The sequence below is a fragment of the Helianthus annuus genome, chromosome 15 (assembly GCF_002127325.2).
Source record: "Helianthus annuus cultivar XRQ/B chromosome 15, HanXRQr2.0-SUNRISE, whole genome shotgun sequence".
In the NCBI taxonomy this organism is placed as follows: Eukaryota; Viridiplantae; Streptophyta; class Magnoliopsida; order Asterales; family Asteraceae; genus Helianthus; species Helianthus annuus.
The window spans coordinates 169,099,094-169,118,633 of record NC_035447.2 but is presented as its reverse complement, the minus strand read 5'-3'; the positions used below and the strand labels follow the sequence as shown (position 1 = coordinate 169,118,633).

Below are 19,540 nucleotides of genomic sequence, written 5' to 3'. Positions count from 1 at the left end.
CAGAAAAAGAAAGCCAATCATTGCCAATGAAGGGATACATGATCCAAATGCTGCAAAGTATCCATTGGAACTTGAAGCCATCAAAAATGAGATGAGGCAATTCTATACAGAAGAAGATCCTTCAAAAAGAAAGTTTTCCTCACTTATAGGCTACATGGCACCAGAAGATATGAATGATTATCTCAAAATAAAGGCAAGACAAGCTAAAGTAAAAGCTAAGGTTGACAGTGAAAATGAAAGTCTAAGCGAAGAAGGCATTGCTAAAAGACTGGAGTTCTACCTTTCAAAGGTAAAGCAGATAGAAGAATTTGCACAAGAGTTAAACAAAGAAAAGGCTGATCAAAAGAAGAAGTTAAGAGAACAATTCTTAGCCTTCATCATGAAAGAGAAGTTCTATCCTGCTGGAGAACAACAGTTTAAAGAATGGCCATTAGTAGCTTTAAAGCATGAGGCTGAAAGGATCCAAAGAATCAAGAATGATCCTTCAAAGAAGAAAAATGCTCCAAACTGGAGCAAATACAAAAAGCTCATTGCTGACCTCACTGCTGAATACAAAGGAAAGAAAAAGGAGCTGGTGGATGCTAAGATGGACACTGCTGAAGCCATATCAAAATGGTCTAGGCAGCAGATTGATAAAGCCTATGAGAGTCTAAAGAAAAGAAAGAAAACTGTTTCAGATGCTTCAAAGAAAAGAGAACAGATGATGAAGCTTGAACAGAAAATTGAAAACCTCAAGACAATGTTAAAATCAGCAGACAGTCCTACTCTTGTGTCAAACCAAGTTAAAGGCAAACAGCTGACTGAAGAAGAGGTCATAGAAAAAGAAGCAGAGTATCTCAAGGACACCATCTTAAAAATGGGTCTGAATGAAGACAGCTCATCAAAGCTTCAAAACCTTTTTAAGAAGGTACTAAACAAACCTGCATCTCCAAACACTGCAAAAGACAAGACTGAAGTTGAAAGACAAGAACTTATTGAACAAGAAACTGCAGAAGATATAGCTGCAGCAGACAAAGTCATTGAAGAAGCTTTCAAAAGAATGTCTGAAAGTCTGCAGGTGTTTTCAAGGCCATCATCCCTCAACTCATCTGCAAATAAGTCTCTCCCAAGAAACCCACTTGGCTTAAAAATACTAAAGTGGATGTCTGATCAAAAGACCCACGTATTGACCCTGGTCAGAGCCAATGGCAAAGTGAAGTACATATCAAGGAAAGAAGCACTAGGCCTTAGTGTTGAAGATTTGCAGGATCTCCTTGAACTTTCACTGTGTAGGGATGAGGATGACCAGAGTGCAAAGGAATTTGAAGCTGAATTCAAAGAACAAGCTAAGGCACTCTTGATAAGTAATAAAGGTCCTGAATAATGAAGGGTTTTGGCATTATCTGTTCCAGTGGGAGATTGTTGGGATTGAACCCTACCAGAGGAACAGATAATGTAAAGCCAAAACCGGATCACAGCAGTGGACTATCAATAAGCAGCAGTTTACTTTTTGCTCTCCCCTTGACAGTGGTATTCTAACAGCTGATGGACCTTAAGTGCTGCTCAACTACAACAACTGATGAACCATACACTTATGATACTCTTAAAGACTGCTGAAGACAAACACTGAGCTCTATCTACTGCTGTCTCATAAGTACTGCTGAAGATTCAAGCACTGCTCATTCAAAGACTGATCACCTTTTGAAGAAAGCACTGATGTTCAAGTAATCAGTGCTTAGGCTACAACAGTGGAACGTGAACAGTGTTAGACTTGTTTTGTATTGTATTATCAATCAGTTGTTTAGACATCAGTAGTTTGTATAGGTCAGTGTTTATAGTTTGTTAGGTCGTTAGATGTCACTATCATGGTGACGTCAGCTGAGGTACATCAGTAGTTTGGTTTGCTTATAAATATGACAGCACTCTGTACTGTGATATTTGATTCGTTTTGAGTGAGTTCTCCTCCTCAATTCAATCCTTTCATCTTGTGCAACCAACTCTGGAGTATCAGGCTGAGGGGGAGTTTAGTTTGTAAGCTTGCTGTAATCATTTGCTTTGTATTGTAATCATTTGACTTAATGTGAAACAATTGTTTATCAAACTATATTCTCCTTTGATTGTGTTTACAAAGTTTGTATCCATTTCCGCTGCACTTTACATTGTTTTACATTCATTGATATGTCAAGTTCATACAAACAAACACAATCATGAGAGCCTCGGATCCTAACAATTGGTATCAGAGCTCAGACAGTCAAATTTGATCTAACAATCAATTTGACATAACAGTTCAGCTCAAAAATTCATTGATACTAAGGGATGGTTGTATTCAGTTGAAAAACAGAGTAACGAGTGAATCATGATCAAAATGGTTATTCAGAAACTCTGTATATCAACCAAGATGTCATATGACACACAAATCTCACACAACAAGTGATATCATGCGCATGTGACTCATAGTTTTCAGATCTGTAAAATATCTGATAAATTATGGGTTCGTTCGATATTTTTCAAAAATTGATTTCAATTGTTGTTTTGATATTTGTGATGTTTAGTCAAAATCTCTCATGTGCTCAAAGGCAGGTTGAGAACCTTCAAAAATGACCAAATCAACCTTGTCCAAAACACATTGAGAAAATAAGGTGTCAAAAGAGTCCTAATCATATGTAATGTAAGATCTGTAATAAAACATGCACAAATGTGGTCAGATCTCTCAAAACATTACCTCAAAGTGATTATGGACATAGTATATTCAAATTAATTTCATACCTGGTCTGTACCTGGGTTTTCAGTGTACCCAGGTTTCCATAAAACTCGTACCCGGGTTTTCGTAAAACCTGTAACCGGGTTTTCATAATACCCGAACCCGGGTTTTCGTAATACCCGGACCCGTTGTGTACAACAACTATTTTTGAACGTTTAGAGCTTGCGTGAGGTTTTTTTGGGCATATGTCAAGGCATATAATATGTATAAATAAAGGTTTCCATTATATTTCTATGTTTTATGTCAAATAAATGAATCAAAAAACCCGATCTATACCCGACCAATACCCGAACCATACCCGAACCCTACCCGGACCCGAAAATAGAGTATTCTAATACTCGGGTATTGAAAACCGAACCCAAACCCTACCCGAACCCGAGTACACAGGGTATAGATTTTCTAGCCAATACCCGAACCCGACCCGGGTATGACCAATACCTGAAAAGTCAAAACCCAATCATACCCGTACCCGAATATATACCCGAACCCGGGTATTAAAAAACCCGGTTTGTGCACATCTAATCTAATCTAAAATATATAAGTAAAAAAAAGAGTTAATTACACAAACGGGTCCTGTGGTTTATACATAATTTCGCCTTTGGGTACTAACTTTTTATTTTATCAGATTTAGGTTCTATGGTTTCAATTTTGTAACACCTTTGGGTACTAACACCAAAATTAGTTAATTAATGACTAAAATACCCTTGCATTTTTTTAAGTTTATCAATGTAACACATTTGGGTACTAACACCTAATTTTATTTAAGTTTAAATCAATTTTACAAAATCTATTTATTTTTTATTTTCATTATTTTATTATATCTCTTAATTAACATAAACTCTATTTATTTTTTTTATTTTCATATTTTTATTAAATTTCTTATTTAACATAAAATCTACTTGTTACACCAGTATTTTTTTAAATAGATTTTTTAAATAAAATCTACTACCTATATAGTTTTATGTAAATTAAATTTTCGTTTTCAATTTTGGATTGAAATGATAGATAATAATAAATATCTTTCATGTAAAAAAATTTAAGCCTTTTTTAATTCGTTTTTTTGTTCATTTACATTTTTACTATTTTAGAAAGATATTTAATTTACATAAAACTATATAGCTAGGTATTTTAGATAAAACTATATAGCTAGGTATTTTAGATAAAACTAAAAAAATTAAACCTTTTTTAACTCGGTTTTTTTTTTTTTTTTTTTGTAAAATAGATTTTTAATTTACATAAACTATATAGCTAGTAGATTTTACTGGTGCAACTAGTAGATTTTATGTGAATTAAATATCTTTCTAAAATAGTAAAATGTAAATAAACAAAAAACGAGTTAAAAATGGCTTAATTTTTTTACATGAAAGATATTTATTAGAGTTAATTACATAGTTAGTCCCTGTGGTTTGCACAAGGTAACATACTTAGGTACTAATAGTTTAGAATCACATTCTAGGGTATTAACTTTTCATTTTGTAACGTTTGAAGGTATTAACGTTATTTTTAGGCTTAAAATCACATTCTATTAGTACCTAAATATGTTATTTTTTGCAAACCACAGGGACTAACTCTGTTAATACCCAAGAAGTTAATACCTCCAAACGTTACAAAATGAAAAGTTAATACCCTAGAAGGTGATTTTAAACTATTAGTACCTAAGTATGTTATTTTGTGCAAACCACAGGGACTAACTATGTAATTAACTCTATTTATTATTATTATTATTATTATTATCAATGATATATATCCAAAATTCAAAACGAGTAAGGTTTACATTATTTAAAACTAGTAAGAAATTAAATTTACATAAAACTATATAGCTACTAGATTTTATTTAAAAAATCTATTTAAAAAAAATACTGGTGTAACAAGTAGATTTTATGTTAAATAAGAAATTTAATAAAAATATGAAAAAAATAGACTTTATGTTAATTAAGAGATATAATAAAAAGATGAAAATAAAAAAATAAATAGATTTTGTAAAATTGATTTAAACTTAAATAAAATTAGGTGTTAGTACCCAAATGTGTTACATTGATAAACTTAAAAAATGCAAGGGTATTTTAGTCATTAATTAACTAATTTTGGTGTTAGTACCCAAAGGTGTTACAAAATTGAAATCATAGAACCTAAATCTGTTAAAATAAAAAGTTAGTACCTAAAGCCGAAATTAGGTATAAACCAGAGGACCTATTTGTGTAATTAACTCTAAAAAAAATTAAGAAAACTTGGTTTGTGCACATCTAATCTAATAAAATATAGAAGTAAAAAAAAAAAAAAAGAAGCCCGAAACAAGCTAATGGGCTTCAACGGCCCATCTACAAGACCAGTCTATATTAATCAAAGGCCACCAGCCCTAGGGTTTCATCATCGTCTTCTTCTTCTTCCTGCTGCTGCTGCTGCTGCTGCTGCTGCTGCTAACCCTAATTTCAAGCAGCAATCATGGTATGTCACGTTATCTCTGTTCATTATTATAACAACAATTAAATTATCCAAATCTCTCAATTTCGTGATTTTTCAGATTATTCCGGACAAGAACCGTAAGGCCATTTCCAAATACCTCTTTCAAGGTATCATTCTCTCTGTATTCATCTATTCAACACTTATTTCCATCAATTTGTTACTTATTACTGTAATTAATCGTTAAATATGTGTGAATTTTGTTACAGAGGGTGTTTGTTTCGCCAAAAAGGACTACAACCTTGCGAAGCACCCGGAAATCGATGTACCGAACTTGCAGGTGATTAAGCTCATGCAGAGCTTCAAATCGAAAGAGTATGTGAAGGAGACTTTTGCTTGGATGCATTACTATTGGTATTTGACCAATGATGGGATTGAGTTTCTTAGAACTTATTTGAATCTTCCATCGGATATTGTTCCTGCTACTTTGAAAAAATCTGCTAAGCCGCTTGGTCGTCCCATGGGTGGACCGCCCGGTGACCGCCCTCGGTAATGATGTAGTGGATTTTGATTTTGATTTGGTTCTGATTGATAATTGTTTGTTAATGTTTGGTTTGGTTTGGTGTGTAGTGGGCCGCCTAGGTTTGAAGGGGATAGACCGAGGTTTGGTGATCGCGATGGGTATCGTGGCGGTCCGAGAGGGCCTCCCGGGGAGTTTGGTGGTGAGAAGGGTGGAGCTCCAGCTGACTACCAGCCTGCTTTCAACAGGGTAATGTCTTGCAACTGTCTGTTTGTTTTTGGTTTATAATTATGTGTTTGATTGATTGCTTTCGGTCTATTACTCAAAATTTGTTTTAATTATAATTTAGCTTATTGAGAAATGGAACGTGACGTTGATCTTTTGAGTTAACATCAATGTTCAGCATTTTAAGGATTAATGCACTCATATGACTACTTTCAAAGTTTGGTTTTGTATGCGGATGGACGGCTTCATGCCATTCACAACCAAATTTCGGAAATATTGTTATAGTTGGTTGTTAACTCGAAAGTTCAAAAAAATTAATGTTGTAATATATTGATACAGTTGGTTGCTTAAGGCTTCCAGTTGTTGAATGTCGATGTTAATTGTTAACTCGAAAGCTACCCTTGATTAAAGAATGATTTTATGCTATCTACATTTTAGTTGTAGACTGTATGTGTGCCTGTTGGTCGATACGTGCACTAGTTGGGCTCTTCTCTTTGTTTGTTCGTGTCATAGTTATTAAAGGCGCATAGGCCTCGCATATGGGGCCTAGGCGCAAAATGCAAAAATGTGAGGGCCTGAGAAGAATAAGTGTATAATGGAAAATAATTAAAAATATAGTGTATTAGAAAAGGAATACTACTCTTCAAATAAAATAAATAAAATCTATTATATAACACTTTATATCATCTATTTAGTACAAAAAGTTCTAAAATATTAGTGCAGAAAAGTAGTTTTCCTTAGATAAAAGTAGAAATCTGGCTAGAATCTTTTCAAAATTTAGAGAATTTAGCTTGGAACTCTCTGGATTTTAGAAATCTAGCCAGAATATGTGCCTGAACAATGACTTAGAGAATAAAAGCACAATTTCCTAGACTTAAAGCGCAACTGCCTCGCCTCGCCTAAAAAAATGGGCCTAGGTGTAAGAGGCGGTGGCTTTTAACAACTATGGTTCATGTGAACCACTAGCAAAAGCTGGTAGTTGATCTGCTGTATAATTTTGTTGATTGTTTTTCAAATGGGTTATTGCTGCAGGGTGCTGGCGGAAGGCCCAGCTTTGGCCGTGGAGGTGGTGGTTTCGGTGGTGGCGCACCACCAAGCTCAAGCTTCTCTTAAACATTAGTAGTTTTTGCCGGTTGAGTTTGAGATTGTCAGGATTATTAGCTTAATGCTACTGTTATAGTACTTGAGTTGTGTTATCCAGTAATTTTGTTAAATCAAGGATGCTGTTCTTTCTTGTTCATCATCATATTATTCGTCATTTGAATTATGTGTTTTTGGTGTTTTCGTATTTTGATTTAAGCATACACATTTTGTTAGTGTATTATTTGCTTTGATGAAAATAATTCAAATGAAAATTTTCTTTTTCCAATTTTTAACACGGTTAATTTTTTTTTTTTTTTTTTTTAAAACGGATCCGATTGTTAATTCGTAAAGGAGCAAACGGCCTTTTTGGCAAATAGGAGTTATCCTAAATGGGCCGTTTGTTCTAAATGAAGTAATCGCTTAGATGAAAAGAGTTGTAAGAAGCAAGGCGTGATATTTAAGGTGGATATTGGAAAAGCTTACGATTCTTTAAGTTGGGAGTTTCTTGAGTCGGTAATGGAACAAATGGGGTTCCCATGTTTATAGAGAGTAGATCAGGGCTGTGGTGACATTGGCAAAAACATCGGTTTTGGTTAATGGAGCGCCAACGCAAGAGTTCAAGTGTTTCTGGGGTTTGAGACAAGGTGACCCCGTGTCTCTGTTTTTGTTCTTAATAGTTATGGAGGCTTTACCCTAAGTTGTGGAAAAGGCGTGTGAATTCAGTGTTAGAATAATGGTCCGTTATTGTCACATTTTTTATGCGCGGATGATGTGGTCTTTTTTAGGGTTGGCATATCGTGTATACCGGTACACGATAAGACACGACACGATAAGACACGATACACGAAATCACATACACGAACACGACACGATAACTTATCGTGTCCTTTTTTTCAAACACGAACACGAACACGACACGATTACACGAAAATTACCTGTTAATACCTGTTAACACGTCTATTCGACTGTTATACACGAAAATTACCTGTTAATACCTGTTAACACGAACACGACATGCTATCTGAGAGTTACAGAGGGAGTTTAGGGTTTTATTTATTTTTTTAATTGAATGAGGAATGAAATAGAAAGGAATTAAGGAACCCACACGCACATGGCTGATGAGTTTTATTTAATTTAATTTCTTATCGTGTACTAACGGGTATTAACAGGTAAACAGGTATTTAACCTGTTAATACACGAAAATTAACAGGTAATCTCGTGTCTACCTGTTTGGTACACTATACCTGTTAAGGTCATACACGATACCTGTTAACTTCGTGTAGGTTCGTGTCGTGTATTCGTGTAAAATTGCCAGCCCTAGTCTTTTTGAGGGAGTGGCCTTCGTTGAACACGCAGAGTTTAAATCGAATTCTTCGATGCTTTTACCTAGCTTCCGGCCTCCGGGTTAATCTCGAAAAGAGTAGTGTGGGGTTGGTGTGGACGTGGGTGAGGTACAAAACATAGCTGGAACTTTTAGATGCAAGGCGAGGGCTGGAACGGATTGGGTGTTGTGGAGTCTAGAGGATGGCATTTTCACAGCTAAAAGTATGAAAAAGGAGCTGGAACAGAGAGGTTCGATGAACGATGGGCACGTGGTTGCATGGAACAATTTAGTCACCATTAAGGTTAACTTCTTACTTTGGAGGGTCTCGTTGGGTCGCCTTTCGATCATGACCGAACTTGCAAAGAGGAATGTTCACTTTGGGTCCTTAAGTGTAAAACTCTGTGGCGAGGCACAGGGGCGGACCTACGTTACGAGGAACGGGGTCCCCGGACCCCAATCTTTTTTTTTAAAGTAGTAGAAACGGTATATAAAATTGTCTATGGACCCCATAAAATAATTTAGTTGGACCCCATAACAATGAAAGTCAACCTAGTGCAGTGGTAAAACCCCCCTTGTTTGCACATAAAAGGTCATGGGTTCGATACCTATTTCTCCGTTTTTTTGTGTTTTATTTTTTTTGGACCCCATTGTCCAAAAATCCTGGGTCCGCCACTGGCGAGGCAGACGAATCATTGGAGCATTTACCGGTTGAAAATAATTCAAATAAAAATTTCTCGAGTCATTTTCCAATTTTGAATACAGTTAAAACGACATTGGTTTTACTTACTAATTGTTACTTACTCGTAATATTACCTGAGAGAATATTCATAAAACATTGGTTTTACTTACTAATCGCTACGAAAATAACAAAAGCATCCTAACATAATAATAACTTGATATTGACAATTTCGGTGTGAGGAATCTCTAATCAAATGCCCATTCATTCTCATGGCGGACTTGTTCTTCTTCCTCGGGGGTGAAGTCATTCTTGATGTTGAACATCTTGCGAATCTCTTTGGTAGTCTTGCCCTTGACCATGTCAGCAACCGTTTTACATGTCAGATCGAGTAAGCTTTTGATGTTGAGATAGTTTGCAGCCTGATTAAAAAAAAAACACACAAACAAAACATTAGCATATCAAAAGAAGACCAAATGGGACGTGTTTTAAAGATATATCAAACAATAATAATAAATCATCATACTCAAAAGTGAATTAACTTTTTGGGTTACATTGTGTGGGGTTGGGGCTTCTCTTGTTGGGCCACTCTTAAGGCCGACGAAGGTGCATTTCATGGTATTTCCCTTAACGGTGTAAATTGTTTTATTGGTTTCTAATATACTTTTGCCGGGGATGCCCTTTATCCAAAATAAAAAAAATAATAATAATAATAAGTGAATAAAAATATAACCTCTAAAAAACTGCATATCCAAACACCCGCTTACACAATATCCTTAACAACCATGGTTATCATCAATCATCAATCTCAAAATTTGTAATTCTATGAATCTTGATTACCCCAAAATAGGGCTGTCCAAAAAGCTCGTGTCTCGGAGCTTGTTCGGATTTAGCTTAGAAAAAGTTTGCTCAGTATGGCTTGTTTGAAACTGATAGTTAGAAAGTGAGACTAGCTCAGCTCGTAACGAGCTGGATTAGCTCAGCTCGTAACGAGCTGGATTGGCTCACTCGTTAGCTTGGTTCGGATTATTCCACTTTTGATATTTTTTTATTTTTATATAAATATACTATTTTGTATCAAAATTGGAGTTGATTAGGATGCTAATGAACTTTTATTGTATTTCATTAAAATTTGACACTTATTTTGTATTTCGTTAAATTTTATTTTGGCTTGTAATGTATTATGCTGAACTAATTAGTTTTGAAAAAGATGTATCAAATATCCTAGCTTAACCAAGCCGAGCTTAAGCTTAGATTTCAGCTCGGTTTTGAATCTGAACCGAGCCAAGCCAAGCCAAGCCGAACCCAAAACCAATGTTTTAAAAACCTGTTCAAACCGGTCGGTTGAACCACCTGGTACATCCGGTCAACAACCCGATACATTTAATTTAACCGGTTCTGAGCCAAATCCGATACACCTAGATTTTAAAACATTGCCCAAAACCCTAGGCAATGTTTTAAAAACCGGTTAAACCGTTTCTGAGCCTAGATACGGTATCACAAACTAATAATCAAGAAACCCAAATGGAAAAACAAGACACTCACCAGAATTAGATCAAAGAGAGTGTCTTGATCGACATTGACAAACTCAGAATCAAAGGCTTTGAGATCGTCATCAACAACAGTCTTCCCCTTGGTATTCGTCGACTGGACATGCTTCTTACAGTACTCAACAACCATGGACATGATCTTACCGGTGACATTAGGTAAAGGGATGGTGGTGTTCGCACAGTCATCTTCGATCATGTGTTTGATCGTTTGCGATTCCAACGCCACCACCTCTTCTATCTCGAACGTTTCTCCGTCGGAGCTCTTCAACATGATGGTCTTTTCCGACGACATGGTGGGTTGATCGGCCGAAAATTAGGTAGGAATTTGGAGGTGAAGTGAACGATAAAGGGGTGCTGCTGCTGGTGCACCTCGTTTTATATATAGGGTTACAAGAGGAGGTGATTAATGTTGTGTTATTTAATAATATTAAATTATTATTATTATTAATATTAATTATCCCTGACTTGTTGCGAAAGTTTTTAACATATTTTAATAACTAGTTTAAGAACCCGCGAGGTTCGCGGGTGAACTAAAACACAAATGAATAAGTTTAATTTATTGAAGTAATCGTTTGAATTAAATAACCGTTGAAGTAATAATAAATTAGTAAACTACAATGAGACAAAGGCATTGTTTAGGACCTCGGTTTGGATTCCCTACGAAATCTACCTGCTTCTGTTGGGTGATTGTCCAACAAAAAGATACAGCACCCGTAAGCTACCAACTACCTTGTCCCTTGGTGTGGTGGTAAAGTACGAATCTTCTATCTAAACGTGGAGATGATTTAAATCCTGCAAGGTGCATATATAAGGACATAGGTTATCACCCGCGAACTTCGCGGGTCGGAAAATTTAATCTACATTATCACAAAGTGTATAAATAATAGTGGGAATGCCCGCACGTTGCCGCGGATAGCGATGCGGCAGCATAAAAAATACGTATCAATTATTTTTGTGATATGTACCGAGAAAATCTCTTTTGTTAATTGATGCCAAAAGTTTATGTTCCCTATAATGATAACCAACATGATGAACAAAGCTAAAAATGCTTCTATTATCCATCATGCCACCATGAACCTTAAATGTACATGTAAGGTGTATACTTTTAGGTAAAATTAATGTACATGACTCCTCAAGTTTTCAAAACGGCTCAATTAAAAAAATTGCTAATTAAAAAAAAGGTTGTAGTAGACTTGGCAAACGGGTCGGGTCATGGGTCAAAACGGCTAAATTAAAAAAACAGGTTGTTTTGGTCAGGTCGAAACGGGTTCGGGCCAAAACGGGTTTTGGGGCGGGTTGGTTAAAAATGTTTTTTTTTTAAAGAAGATTATACATCAAGGGGCAATTTTTCGTGTTGAAACGGGCCCGGGTTGGTTCTGGTTGAGTACGGGTCAATACTTTTTGACACCCAATCCATGCTTATTGGCCGTGATTATAAAATTCCATACCCATGGCTATTTTATTTACCTATGTGGCTATTATGTGAAAATGGGCCAATTCGGATTGAAACTGCAACCAATGTACTGAAACTGCATATGTCATACATCTTCTCCAATTCATATATGCACAAGATCATGTTGCACAATGTTCAGAACTTGAACCTATATAATTAAAAATAACTCCTTTATAGGCCTTAAAGTTGCTATGACATCAGAACCACTATCTATTGCAGATGAAATCATAGCAAAAATGTAAAAAATTAAACCAGAACCATATATCTTTTTTAACGGTAACGGTGTAACCACGGAAACAAAACTAAAGATAACAGAATTCAGGTTACAAGTTACACGTCTAAAGAGTATAAATTAGAGTTAAAAAAACTTAACACATCAGGAGACATAATTACTAACCTGCACAAAATTAAAACGGGCAGCAAATTTGAACCTAACTGACATGAAATGGACCGATATCACCGGTCAGAATCGAACCAGCGATCTCATCAGTAACAGTTAAGCAAGAAATAACCCAATCACTAATCGCCATCCACACCATATCACCATCCACTGTGACACACTCCACGACACTGCCATAATCCTTTGTCCCCTTTTTCATTAGTGAGCCAGAAATGTACTTGTTGGATCTGCATGAGAAAGGCACTTGTGGTCGACTGATTTGTTTCGGTTCCTTGCTATGCCTCAAGCACTTGGTTTAGACCAGTTTTATTTTGTTGGACCAACCAGACCAGTCTTAATACCAACACATAGACCGTATGAACAGGTTATGGTTGGGCCAGCTGTTCTGGTTTTTAGTTCTTAACCATGTAACCTGTAGTCAGAAACTCAGAATCTTCACAGGACCAAATGCGTAACAAAAATGAATAACAGCAAATATTTTGGAAAACATGTTTATTTGATTTAAGAATAACAGTCAATACTTTGATATTTTAAGAAAAATATCAAAGATTACCTTGAAAAGTAGGAGGCAACAACCATAAGGTAAGATGCTCAAACTGAACCGAATCAATTTTGAACTTTGGAATTTGTTCAGCAATAATGGGCTTTGCAATCTCCTTTGCAGTCTTGCATATTGCCTACGAATACAAACGGGTTACTAAAGAAACAGCAAAAACGATCATAATTAGCGTTACTACTTACTAATATACCTTGTCAAGGCCACATGTACTCGATGAACTTGTTAAGCCAATCAACCTACATTGATCCACGAAAACACCATACAGGATTATAAAATGCAGCCATCAGTTAATGTAGGATAGCTTTTAAAGGTGATATACTGATATGCATTCCAACAAAAAAAGCCCATTTGTTAGTTTAATTTAAATGGGTTCAGCTCAGTTTGGATCAGACCCGCAGGTTTGCAAGCTCACTGTTTAACCTCTTTAAATGAATAGTTTAGTTTTTGGAAAACTTTTATAACATAAGTAAAACTAATAAAGTATTTTATGCCAAAATTTACCAGATATAAAAAAAAAGAGTTTCAATATTATAGTTTAGACTTGATTCTTTTATATACCTTACATTTCTAGTTTTAGTTGTAAAATTATAGTTTAAAATTTTGATAGAAGTAAAGTTAAAAGATAAATTCCTTTATACCTCCGGTGCTTCAACCCCACCATCTTTTGACTACCCTTCAATGCAAGCCCAAGTTCCTTCTTAACATGTTTAATAACCAGTTCCTATAAAAGTACTAAATATTAGCAACTGCTCAATTTAAAAAAAAAAAAAAAGAAAAAAAAAACATCACAAGGACAATATTTACATCCACTTCTTTTAACTCTGCAAAATATCTCTTGGGCTACAAGAGCTACACCACTTTTGTCCTAAAAAACAAATGTATTAACATAAACGAAAAACATGTCTAAATGAATAAATTCAAATACATAAAAATAAGCGAATGCGAGGAACAAAACACCTACAGTGGGTGCACGCAGGTCATATGTGGATATGTCAGCAATCCCAACACACTCGGTCCAACCAGTCCTCCATAAGAAGACTCGATTTCAGCATCCCAACAGCCTGCAGCGTAGTGAGCCATCTCATTTGGAAGACACTGCTTGAACCGCAATCATTCTTTATCTATCCCTTATCGTGTCAAAAATAGATATTTGTTGCTTTCTTTCCTTCTAAGCATATAGTAAGAAATGCATCATTTTCTTGAACCATTTCAGAGTCATTAGATGGTTCATGAACAATCTCTGTTTCTAACATTACTCAGAACAGTGAGTCAACAGCTAGAGACACACATCTCTGCACTTCGAGCTTGACCACCGGGCAAACGCCTAAAGATTTCATAAAGAATCTCATCGGGAAGGACTTCAATAGATGGACTCTTTTCTTCTTCAAGATATAGAAATCATGAATCACTGCTTCTTTGACGTTTGCAAGGAGAACAGTAAATGGAAAGAAAACGGGGCGAACCTTTTGAGCATAGTGATCCACCTGTAGGATAGTCGTCATCCCCTGTAAATTAGAGAAAGAAATTATTAGAAAACAGTATTTTCCTGATTCTCATAAGCCGTAGAACCGAATGCATCTATATGCCTTAACTCAAACTCTAGTAATTTGTTAATACAATTTTTAAAATTTACCAGTTAGTAAGAAATCATGTGTGTTTTCCTATAAGATTAATCTTTCAACAGAAATATAACCATAATTTACGGCTTCAAAATCATGATCCAAACCTCAAGTATCATCTCTTATGTATTATTTCCTTTTTAAATCCAATTATACTTGCAAAACTTCCTAATTCCATTCCATTCCATTCCATGAAAATTATAACAACAAACATTAAACTGGAAGAAGTAGAAAACTCCAGCGAATCCCAAATATCACCTAATTTGTTAGCAAATAGATTGTAAATCATACTAAGTTGAAAAGATATTTAAACCCTAACAACCAAAATCTGTAATATGAGGTAACTGAATGGTTATAAACTAAGTTGAGAAAATTATATGTCCCATGTTATAATGAAAAATACTACCTGAAGGGAAAGATCAATTTGATTTGCTAAATAACTTTACAACTTGAAATGGAGATAAACCTAAATCATGTGAATTAACCTAAATCCACAACGAACAATGCTAAAATGCCATCTTTTACATGTGCAAACATAATAAATATCTAATATTTTTTTTTCAAGGATAATTAGTAAGAATCAGTCAAATCTCCGAAGAATTACATAACCAGTTGAACAAAGCCTATCATACAAAGAGCCCCTAAAATCAGCAAAGATGCATACCTGGATGAGAGTTCACCTGGTTCCAATTTAGGGTTTCTGAAAGGAAACGAAAAAAACCCTAATCAAAGAAAGTTACATATAGAGATCGACTTTAGAAATTGGGTGAGAGGAGAAATTGGATGAGAGGTCAAAGGTTCTTTGATACCTGGAGATTTAAACAAAAAAAACCCTAATAAAAGAAAGTTACATTTAGAGTACTAAATATCAAGGGTTCTTGAATACCTGTTGCTTACTTGATTCAACTCGCCATGTAAGGTTACCTGAGGATAAAAATTTCCATCGATGTGATTAGAGATCGAAGGCGGAGAATGTTGTGTTGCTTGAAAGATTTATAGGGTTAGTTTATAGTGAAATAGGAAAGGAGATCGAAGGAGAAGGAATTTCATTCTGAGTGTGAGACCGATGAAAGACATTGGCGAAAAAAAGGAATGTAGAAGAAGCAGCAACAGTGTAAAGAGGAGAGGAAGAAAGAATGTGTGGCATTTAGGGTTTGGAACGGAGAAGGAAAAAGAGCGGAGGTGTGTGGTTTTGCCGCTCATATTGATTCAAGAAGGAGCGATAAGATGCCAGGTGGCAATAAGTGGTTTAAGCAAATGCCAAGTGGCCAAAATTGTTTTGTTTTAATATAAGTAATAGATTTATTTTTAAAACTTATGCGATTTTAAATAGAGTTTTTTTTCCAAAGTGGTGTTATGGGAAAAAAATATTTACCATTTTAGTGTTCCTTCAAAACTATTTACCAAAATAGTGTTTTCTCTTATTTTTTATTTACTTTCTTATTAAGTCATTATTATTAGATAAAAAAAATTTGAAAAAATGGCAAATTTACTCACGTGAAGAATTCAACATTTCGGTGAGTCATTTTTGTTCTTTTATGATATTTTTTTTTATCTTCTTATTATATTTACCATTTATTTGTTTTTTATTTTATTTTTTTCAATCGTGAGTTTTATTTTTCTAAATTTATATTATCAGCTTAACCATATTTCATTTAACAACAACCATGAATAATCTAAAATAAATCTAAACAATGAAATAAAAAACATGATAAAGCTAATCAAATATTAAACTTGACGCATTACCGTTTTCAATATCAAATACAAACAAAACTAAAAATGCCAAATAAAGTCGAGTCACAACCGATCTTAATTTCAAACAGATTAAAAGAAAAAATGTCAAAAAAAGACAACCAACTTAGTGATCGTTATTCGTTCTTCTAGGCTTAGCAGGACATCTTGCCCGGTTATGGCCAGATCGTCTACAAATACCACAAAGCACAATTCTTTTCTTCTCTTTAATATCCATTCCATTCCGTAGCCTTGTTGAGCGAGGACGACCCCTTTTATCTCGTTTTAGATCTGAATTGGGAAGTAATTCTCTAATAGATGATGGTTGTGGCCAATATGCTTCATGAGGGAGTGGCGAAAACTCATACGACCAAGTAGCACAATAATCAACAATTGAGTAGCATTTATGAACATATTGCCAAGTGTTTAAAGAAAGATTGGCACAGGCACTCAAAACATGAGAACAAGGATACTTGAATATCTCCCACTTACCACATGTGCAAGTTTTTTGTTCCAAATTAACTATTTGAACATTTTTTCCCTTTTGAGTTATCACCTCAAGTATTCCTTTTTGTCGGTTAAATTATCTTAAAGAATGTGCACTAGCTTTTGACATCAAAGCTGCCTGTTTTGCAGCAACATGAGGAGTATACACATCTCCGTTAGCTTGAGCACTAGATCCCATAGGACGCCTTACATCAAAATAGTTAACCAATCTATAAAATGTAAGTTGAACACATGTTGTGATTGGTAAAAAACGAGCACCTTTAAGTACACTGTTGAATATCTCTGACAAGTTTGTAGTAAGTAGCCCATATCGCTTACCACCATCATGTGCAAGTGTCCATTTATCAAGTGCATGACTCTCAAGCCATTGACGAGCTTGTCGATTTATTTTCCCAATTTCTTCCATAACGGAGTTGAACTTTCGAATTTGATTTTGACTCCCAGCACGGTAAGCTAAAGTTTTCAGTTGTGAGTTGCAAAACTTATCATTAAAGTTGTTGATAAAATGCCTTAAGCAATACCTATAGACAAGCTTTAAAGTGTGAGTTGTAAAATCAATACGATGAAGGTTACAAAAAAAAATACCTGTGAAAACCACGTGGCTCCAACCAAGGAGATCCTTGCTCATTAACTGCCTTTAAGATTCCCGCATGACGGTCGGATATTAGACATATCCCTTCACGATCTTTCACCACATGTTTCTTGACATGAGCAGTAATACTAATAGAAGGTTGCTCTTTTATTTTATTAGGTGTTGGATCTCTTGAGCAATGAAGCTTGCATCTAGATTTGGATGGTCTTGGGTAATCTTATAATGTAAACAAGTATGCGGACCGGTATACTTTACAATTTGAAAAGTTCCGTTTGCTTGTTTACTTGCACGAAGTTTCCATTTACAACCAGATTGTGAGTGCAATGTACATCTTATGCACCAAGTACCTGGGCGTGATTCCACCACCATAAAATGCTTATGTGCCTTGATACAATAGAGCTTGATAGCTCTAATAAGTTCTTCCTTGTCGCTGAAAGAATCTTTTCCCAACTCACGAGTCAAATCAGTTTTACTCTCAGAGCCTGATACCATCCAGTTGTCATCCGCATTCACATTTATTTCTTCTAAATTGGTGTAAGTTGAAGGGACTTGAATGTTATCATCTAATGTTTCATCTTCAATCTCATCCTCTTCTAACAAATCATCCACATCGGTTTCAGTTTCATCCACATCGGCATTGTTCACAACCGCAATTTGAGAAATTGTGTTAAAATCCTCATTTTGAATCATATGAGATACAACATTAACTTGGTTCATTCTGAAAAAAAAAATAATTATAAAAATTAACTATGAAATAAAGGATTCAAGAAATTTTAATATCTTTCAAAGTGATACAACATTAACTGGCATTCTGTACAACATAGATGAGTTTAACATAATAAATTATGGGTGGTATATTCACAAACAAACAAAATTTACACATGTACTGATCAATCAATCGATGGCAATGTTGTTATTAAAATATAATCAAACTTGGTGGTATATTCACAAACAAACAAAATTTTCACATGTCAGATCAATCGATGGATATATTTATTATTAAAAAACAATCAAACTTTGTGGTATATTCACAAACAAACAAATTTTTCAATGGTAAAAAAATATAAACAAGGAATCATATTAAAATAAACGACTAAAAATTGTGGTTTCAACTAAACCATAATGCAATATTGTTTCATATGAGATGATTATGGAGATACCCGTTTCGCGATCGATCTATGCTCTCGTAAGGACGATTTAGTTGGCTGTGATGGAGTTCAGCCATGGGGAAGAGAACATGGAGGGGTCAATAGTAGATGGAGGTATGGAAGTGATAACTGAAACGTTGGAGGGAGTTTGCCCCTTTTCTAACTTTTTATTCTAATAAATAAATGAGTTATAATAAAAAAATAGATGGAAACACTATTTTGGTAAATAGTTTTGAAGGAACACTAAAATGGTAAATATTTTTTCCCATAACACCACTTTGGGAAAAAACTCTTTTGAATATTTGAATCAAGTTTTAAATAAATAATATACTAGTATTAAGCCCATGCGTTGCAGCGGTTGTTATAAAACTGCGTTAAATAGTAGCAATATTATACCATTGTCAACGACCACCAACACCGGAAAACCTCGCAAAAACAAAATAAATAAAAACGGGAAAAAATAACGCCGAGCGAAAAGCAGACGTAAAATCTTTGAATCACGCACGCCCGTTGCTGAGAAATTAAACCGAAACGTAAAACATAGAAAAAAAATAACCAGGTCCATCCAGGACCCACGTGTTGGACGAACTTGACAAACACAAAAAAACAAAAAATAGATGTGACGCGACAGGCCAGTCAAACGGGAAAAAAATATACAAAAAAATGTTGAACACCACACGCACGCACATTGCGGCGCGTTAACTCACAAAATTTAGAATGGAACGAAAAACTTGGGAAATATGAAAAGCACGGTTGACCAAAATTGAAAATAAAAAAGAGTTGGGATTAAATTGCAAAAGATGAAAAATTTTGGATTAAAAGTAAAAAAACCAAAAGGTTTAATTTGCAAAATTGAAGTTATTTATTAATTTTAGATAAAGATAAAGATAAGGATAAAATAAGTGATATTTATATATTGGTTATTAATTAATATTAATATTAAAAGAATTTTATTAAACAAATATAAATAAAACTAGGTTAGAACCCCGTGTATTACACGGGTTGAATAAATG

General features: G+C 34.9%; 2 protein-coding genes and 1 long non-coding RNA gene across 3 annotated transcripts; 1 reads left to right on the top strand and 2 right to left on the bottom strand.

Moving 5' to 3' along the window:
* The first annotated feature begins 5,044 nt into the window (after positions 1-5,044).
* LOC110912814 (40S ribosomal protein S10-1) lies at positions 5,045-7,158 on the top strand. The gene is made up of 5 exons (XM_022157630.2): positions 5,045-5,185; positions 5,262-5,310; positions 5,410-5,689; positions 5,771-5,909; positions 6,918-7,158. The coding sequence occupies exons 1-5, from the start codon at positions 5,183-5,185 to the stop codon at positions 6,996-6,998; spliced, it is 552 nt and encodes a 183-aa protein (XP_022013322.1). The 5' UTR covers positions 5,045-5,182; the 3' UTR covers positions 6,999-7,158.
* Positions 7,159-9,069: 1,911 nt separating this feature from the next.
* Positions 9,070-10,890, bottom strand: LOC110912812 (SKP1-like protein 1B). Its single transcript, XM_022157629.2, has 2 exons — positions 10,514-10,890; positions 9,070-9,390 (listed from the first exon to the last, which is right to left on the bottom strand). Exons 1-2 carry the CDS (start codon positions 10,808-10,810, stop codon positions 9,217-9,219), a joined length of 471 nt encoding a protein of 156 aa, XP_022013321.1. The 5' UTR covers positions 10,811-10,890; the 3' UTR covers positions 9,070-9,216.
* Positions 10,891-13,890: 3,000 nt separating this feature from the next.
* Positions 13,891-15,789, bottom strand: LOC110912813. The gene is made up of 3 exons (XR_002578168.2): positions 15,436-15,789; positions 15,214-15,249; positions 13,891-14,435 (listed from the first exon to the last, which is right to left on the bottom strand). It is a non-coding gene; the product is annotated as an uncharacterized LOC110912813 (long non-coding RNA).
* Between the last annotated feature and the right edge of the window lie 3,751 nt (positions 15,790-19,540).